At 40.5% G+C, this 7,763-nt stretch overlaps 1 protein-coding gene across 1 annotated transcript; it reads right to left on the bottom strand.

Annotated features, from left to right (window-relative positions):
- Nucleotides 1-254: 254 nt before the first annotated feature.
- Nucleotides 255-6,706, bottom strand: LOC104465353 (dyslexia-associated protein KIAA0319-like; the record flags this gene model as incomplete). Its single annotated transcript, XM_010078359.1, has 5 exons — nt 255-433; nt 1,303-1,394; nt 3,530-3,620; nt 5,069-5,191; nt 6,564-6,706. Coding segments are annotated over 5 exons (628 nt in total), but the record flags the coding sequence as incomplete, so codon positions are not given.
- Between the last annotated feature and the right edge of the window lie 1,057 nt (nt 6,707-7,763).

Genomic DNA, 7,763 nt, shown 5'->3' on the forward strand with positions numbered 1-7,763 from the left:
AACTTCAGACTAACATTCAGCATGGAACATACAAGAAATAAGATGTGCTTTTCCTTGTTCCTATAACAGTGACAAGAGGAGTTAGCTGACCATCTAATCCTTCTTCCTTCCCTCCCCTAACTGTGCCAGAAGTTTACCCTTTCATCTGCAATTAGTTGATATTTTAGGAAGCTTTTGGTTCTGGAAAGAGAGAGGTGGGCTAACATATTTCAGATGTGTTGGACCAGGTGTTCTGTGCTTTTACCCTCATTCAGTTATCTGTCTTTGGAGCCATAGTTGAAGGAAACTCCATTTCTGATGGATCCGTTCATGAGGGTTTTAGGATTCTCTCTTTCAATCTTTTCTCTGCTGAAGATAGTGTCCTGATCGCTGTCAAACTCTGACTCGGAGACCATCAGACTGGAGTTGTGTTCTGTACTTCTGTGTTTTATACCTGACAACGTGAAAGCAAAACAAGCTCATTAGAAAGGTTTCACTTTTTAGTACCAACTAACCATCCTCTCCTCTGCTGTGATATGAAAGATAAGTGAAACCATTCTCTGCAATCCAGCGTAACAGCGTGCACCACTGTCACCGCTGATATAAAAACTAGCCTAGGAGGTATCATATACTGTCGGACAGACTCTTCTGACTTCACTACAGGCCCATCAGTTTATGGCTCTGAAATGTGAATATATGCATTTAAATTTGAAACAGCTAGATAATTTTAGTACATAGCTAATATACTTTTAATAGCTTGAATCTGAAAATTAGTCTGTCCATTCAATGATCTGATTAACATGAGTGGCAATGACAGGTCATAGTCTCTGCAGAAGTGTTATGTCTGTCTTCTAGGACAGTAACTTCTCAGGATTATTTTATTTCCCTGGATTACAATATTTCCCCTGCTAAAAACTGAAACTCGGGTAAATCTAAACATATGTGAATAGAGGGTAGCAGCTTAAGTCTACTGATGTTTAAGAGGGTGCTTATGAGCCAGGCGGGAACGGCAGTGCAGCAGTAAAAACATCTCCAAATCAAAGGCTGTGCAGGGGAGGAGAGGTTAGGTGGAGAAAATCTGTGGGACAAATTATATGTTCCAAATTAAGATTAACGAAGACGCTCAGAGCAGTGGCTGAGCCCAAGGCCTCATGAAAGAAATGAAGTGATTCTCCTCCAACCATTCCACTGTCTAGGGCTACCTCTGCCATTCCCAGACTTGTAGCTCCCAGACTGGGCTCCTCCTGACTGCGGGTGTCAATTCAAATACATTGAACTGTAAGCTTGGTGGATGAGCTCCCAGCTCAAGCAGAGAGTACTTACCATATTTGGGTCGTAGCTCCATTCTCTCCTGCTCATCTATGTTATCTAGGATGGTATATTTTGTTTTCTTTCTTATCTTTGTCCTCTTTCTGCTAAAAAGAAAGTTACCACAAAGACACTTAGTTCTCATGTACATACATAAATCCGCTCCCTCTCCCTTTTCACACACATAGCTACATACCCCAGTATATGGAACCTCATTGTACTTTCTCATCTCCACATAAAAACAAAGTTGTTCCAATGTACACCTGTATAATGCACCTGTACAATCTGAACCAGAGGGTATAATTTATTCTTTCTCTCTGATATACAAAGATGAATAAAGCAAGAAAGATTGACTTGCTTTCCCTAGGCCACAGGGGTTCAGTTTGTTCAATTTCCACAGCGTAATGAGATACAAGGTAGACATACATTCATTTGTTTCCAAATAAAATGTCTGTAATAATTGGTTATTCTCCAATTTTCTCCAATTTTTTTTTTTTTTTTTTTTTTTTTTTTTTTTTAAACGGAGAGAATTTACATAGCAATTTGTCTGGTTAAGTTTACAGAGAAGACCAGGCAAAAACAGAGACCAGGTCCCTCATATCTAGTCAGGGACAAAGCCTTACTGGTCTGTAGGCAAATCCCCACCTATTCTTTCTTCATTTAAATCCTTACCCAGCACCTACTTCCACAATGCTGCAAACATCATCTCTGTGTTAAGTTTCACCTATTTGCAGGAGTCACTCACCTGCTCATTAATACAAAAGGGAAAGTCCTGGAACTAGAGGAACAGACACAGAACTGTTGGTTGCATTGGATCGAGGGAATGCACAAAGGATTTCAGGGCAGAAATAAGGGCATTCACACATAAAACCAAGAGGGCACCTCTTAGAAGATGCTGTCACACCTCAGGCATTTTTCTGGCCCTCTTTCTCACACCTTTGGAGGGGGGTGGGTGGGACACACCCTTTGTCAAGGCCCGGACTGACCACTCTGAAGAAGCACTCCCACCCAGATTGCACCGTTCAGTGGAGAAGCCACCTACTCCTCAGCCAACATCCCAGCAACGGCCAGCCACTCGGCCTCCCCTCTACAGTCTTCTAAAAAATGGACTTCATTTGGCAACTCAAAGCCTTTAAAACCTCCAAAACTCCAGCCAAATCTTGGATTATAGCATATATTTTCCCTGTAGTTTCTACAAGGCAAAGGGCATCTCTTGCCCTTCTCTCCTGTGCAGAATTTCCCTCCTCTTGTTCACACATATCTCTATCAATCGGCCCTCGCTCTCTGGCACAAGCCACATGGACGACAGCCACAAGCAGCTGAACTCCATAACAATCCCTTTCTCATCAAATCCACACAAGCCTCTGAAGGTTCACCCCACACTGTGGAAGTGGAGTGGGACACACTTCTGTTTAAACCTAACAGCACTGCTCCTTCAACCATAAAAAGGAAAGCAGAATCACCTCCCGCGCATTCCAAACAGCATCCTTTACGTACTGCAAAGATATCCTAGAGAAAGTTGAAAATCCAGAAAGATTTTGACAGCATTTTGTTTCTGCTAACACCTGAACAAGCTATCTATTTGCTGGGCTTTCTGAGCAGCAGCAAAAACACTTGCTCTAGTGACAGAACTCGCAGGGACTTGTCACTTGAAAGAGACTTTCTCATCAGCTCACTAGGAAAGACTACAAGGCGGGGAGAGCAGAGAGGGAAATGCCATACACTAGTAGGCAAAATTGTTTAAGGAAAGAGGAAGCAAGAAGTTTGCGTGACTGAGATCACTGGAGTACTCCTTGCCTGCCAGCCAGATGCACCCCACGTGTCCACCCTTCCTGCCCAAGGGACACACCAGGTTGTGAGCAGCTCCCTTCCCATGGCCTAGAACACTCCTACATCACTGCCATTCAGGGTATGCCTCTTTTTTCTTAGCATGGAGTACCTGGAGGACTCACTGGGAGACCATGAAGATCTGCAAAACACACTCAGCATTTTAACATAAATGATCTTTTCATACAAAGGGTACTCCAGTATTGGCCTGCTTTTCAAAATGCAGAAAAGCACAGAGCCACAAATGGATACTTGTTTTTTCAATGGAAGTGTGTCTATACAGAAACAGCTACAGAAAGCTCCTCAACACATCTGAAAAGCATTCAGTGGTTTAGTGCTAAGGACTGGACTAAAATGTGTCAGTTGTGTGCAGTTTTTGCACACACCTCATCAAAAAGAAACACAGGTCACGTACCTTTTGCAGCAGCAGACACAGAACCAGACAAGCCCCACCATGACCACAATCAATATAAAAATAAATACAGTCACATAGAGTATACTCCACTCTGAAAAAAGAAACAACAGTGCTTTGTAAAGTAATATGAACAGGATAATTTCTAATACAACTCTATTAAAATAACCAATCCTGAGAAATAGGAAGTGGCAGCAGGAACTTAGGAAAACTTACCACCTTCGTATTCTTAGAAGAATCCCTAAAAATTCAAGCTTTCAGATTGAAAGTGCACATTTGAAAATTTTCTTCCACTCCAATACCTTTTACCACCCCAAGACACCTGAAGTCTACGTGGGAACTGAAAGTCAAGAGGGCACGGTCAGCACCTCAGTCATCATTCTCTAAATAAAATAAACATAGGTGTACTCTGGGTCTGGCATTTTACTAATGCTTTAAAAGAGCAGCTGATTAGAGATAGATCCTTCTACTTGCACACTTACATTTGCAAATCCAGGAAAACATGAGAATACAGAGAGATGTGATGAGATGAGAATACAGAGAATACAGAGAGCTGTGCAATAATGTGAACTCCAACACGTGTAGGCTCGCCACGCCAGTGTGACTGTTACACTATGGAACAAGACAGCGTTAGGGCAGGGCTGCAGGAGGTCCCAGCCTCATACATACTGTCCCATTCTGGTTAGACAATTTATCTTCACTTACTAACAGACAGACACATAGCCCACGGCTACTTAGTGGCTTGTAGCAAGCTCCTTCTAAATTTCTATGGATTTACCTGAAGACTAGCGCATTGCTCAGCAAATGTCTCCAAGCCTGCACAGTACTAGGAGCTGAGCTTTATTTCAACTTCAGCAGAAGACAAATTTTGTTAAATTAAAACTATTAAATATTTGAAATAGAGAGGCTTAGCTAATACATTAAGTGTGCCACAGAATATAGACATGATTAAGCTGGTAAAACAAAATTGCATTTCCCAGGTGCAATAGGCAAACTGAAAGAAACAGTGAAATTAACCATGCTTAAAGAGATGAGGCTTTAAAGGTGACTGTATTGCTCAGTCCAGAACACCGGTGTTTTCTGTCCCTAGGTCAGATCATACTTCTGGCACAGAAGCATCAACCACCCACTCAGAGGATCTAATTTGTTACCCTTTTTTCAGCTTTGCAACAATCAGATGACTGCTACTCAAAAGCTTTGCAATGCCCACCCTATTCAAAAACCCTTCCAAATGGCCCCAGACTGCTGCAAGATCTCTCTCCCATGACTAAGTCTTCATGCTTTTTTCCTCGAAGAGTGATACTTTTTAAAAGATGAACTTTTACAATATTTAAAATGTAGGCTACTACTGTCAGGACATTATCATTTTAAGACGTTAGTCAAATATCTCTCTACAGAAAAATATTGCTGGGCTGGAAAAATAAAGAGACGGTTTTAGTCTTTCCTCAGCATCTACCCCCTAAGTACTCCTCATTCTGACAGCATTCGTCTCACAAGATGACGAGTTACTCTTGAAATATATCCCGCAACACCCAAACTCACCGCAATTACTCTCTCCATCATTTAGATAACGATGAATCAAGTTTTCCATCCAGAGCTGGTAGCAAACGCAACGCTTTGTTATAGGGTCACAGTGTCCATGTCCAGAGCATTTTAAAAGACAGGCTAAGAACAAAACCAAACATAGGGTCAGTTGTGTAAATGGACAACTTGCCATGCATCGTCTTACTGTGAGACTAGATTGATGGTAAAGCATCTAAGTTTATAAACACACTGATATTTTTTTTAAATCTCCCTTTCCTTTGGTGTTACGTGTTAAACAGATTTAAAGTTTGCTGCTGGTTGTGAAGAGGAAGATAAGAATATATCTTATGCAAACAATACTGAAATTGTATGCAAGTCAATAATAGTTTATTCTAATCAGAAATAAAGATGTGCTGAAGTTGTGGAATTTGGACCTGCTCCTTTCTTTATGACCTATTTGTAAGAACTTCCAAAGTACCCAAGAACTGAGGAATACCAGTGTTCTCAGGTACTAGAACACAAGCATCACACCAAAACTAGAGTTTCTTTCAGTATTTCAAAACTGAATTACAGCATCTGGGGCCAGAATATTTACATACCTCACAGGCTTACAGCTATTGCTGGATCTATGTACCATAGCAGACTAAAATAAAAACTAATTCCCCTTAAAACTTATGGTAGCAGATTTGCTATGTCAAGAGAAATGTTAACGTATATTTTCAAGTGACATCTATGCATTTTGGTAATCCAAATACATTTACAATAGGACAGTCCTTTTCAACAGGTAAATAAAAGAGAATTTACTACAGAATCAATGACTATTTTATAGCCCGGGCTTCTCACTTTGTTTGCATTTGGATCATTATGTCCTGATTTTAAACGATGGAGACGTCATACCTGTAATATCCAAGTATCATAAAGGGTTCACATTACTAGTGAAGCTTGAAATAGGCTTAGAAACTCAAGCATCTTTTTGGGGAAAAGAAAAAGTTCATTATAAGAAACCCCAGCAGACTGCCTACATTGCAAATATTAGAAGACGAGGTCATAACACAGCAATCACCTGAGCATTTCATCCGATACAGATATAAGCAAATTACATTACAAGCCTACTACTGAACACTAAAAGCCTTGAAGGAACCAGGGACATGACATGAAACATTCTATATTATGGCTGTATTAAGTTTTGCCCCATCTTCCAAAAAAAAAATAATCATAGGAGTAGGGTATTTTATCCTCGTTCCCCAGGCCTTCCTGACAAAGACCAGATTAAGATGTGCTTTTGCCTGCTGTTACAGATGATGTCTTCTAAAAGAACACAAGTAACTGGCACTAGTCTACTACAACAGCACAAGCATTTTAAGTATTGTCTTCAACGTCATCTTTTGGAAACCTACACGGAAGCCCAGACACCAAATGGCAGAGAGAAGGCCTTCATGCACTGTTTCCAGGCTGCTCTGTTAGCCAAATGCCTGCAAAGTTCCAAGATGAGCAAGCATGATCCAAAACATACCAGCCGTGTCAACCCGCAGGACTTTAAAAAGCAGAAAGTCAGCCTTCTCTTTCAAAAGCTGAACATGCAGAGTTCGTGAGACATCTGATGCCTTGATCACCCTGGAAGGATGCCCGTTCTGCACGTAGAACACAACCGCGGTACTGCAGAAAGAACAGCTAAGGTCATAATGCTGTTAAACATTACTTTTGTCAGGAATTCAGTTCACAGCCTTTGGTTTTGTTTGTGGAAAGCAAACAGCACCATTCATAAACATTAGGGATCTCTGTCTACGGATCAGTCAACTCCATTCAAACGTCACTCTGAGCCAGGAGCACCAGCAGTTCTCTGGCTTCTCAGTTTCATAGAAGAAATGTGAGGACCAATGGAAATATAACCCCCTCCTTGGTCTTCCTGACTCTTGCTTTAGGAAAAGTTATGTATACATCTGCTTTTCTTATTTAGGACCTGTCACAAAGCACTCTGAAGCAGTTTGAGTCACTTTAGGAAATCGAATTTAAGAGGAAGAAAAGCTCAGAAACAGGGGAGCCCTCCCCCTGCCTTTTTTTTTTTTTTAAGTTGGGTGGTGTTGAACTCATCTCATTGCACTTCAGGGAACATCTCTACCTGAAAGGCAGTAATTGGAAGCTGTGATTAGAAAACATCATAGCTATAAATGCTAGATTTTCCAAACTGTTTGTTTTTAAATTTTAAGAGTTTCCCAGAGAGCTAAACAGACACCAAAATGGGTTTTAAATTACTAAGCTGTTAACAAGAAGTAATTTAAAGATAACTCATGTCAACAAGTTCTACCAATCATGCTGAGAAGTTTCTCTGGGTACGCACAGGCATCTCTAGCCCTCTGCACCAAGCAAAGGGGGTATTTCTACTTCAGAGTAAGATACCACACTTCGGAAAATCCACTGTGTAGTTTTCTTAAAAAAAAAAAAAAAAAGAATTTTCCTCACCAGTTACCTGGGAAAATATTTATAAAATACTTAGAATATCAAAACCTTAGAGAGAAAGTAGAAGAAAAGGGGAACAAAACAGGTTTGATCAGATACAGTTGGAACCTTATTTTGAAATACAATACTTGCTTCACTGTGAGAAAGTCTGTCTCACTCCAGCCAGCATTTGGGAAAAATAACAGCTCTGAAATACATGCACACACAATCTTTAAAGGAATAAATAAAAAAAGTCTATGAGAATTTTTTTTTTTTT

This window comes from Pterocles gutturalis, unplaced genomic scaffold (genome assembly GCF_000699245.1).
Source record: "Pterocles gutturalis isolate BGI_N339 unplaced genomic scaffold, ASM69924v1 scaffold49743, whole genome shotgun sequence".
NCBI classification, from domain to species: Eukaryota; Metazoa; Chordata; class Aves; order Pterocliformes; family Pteroclidae; genus Pterocles; species Pterocles gutturalis.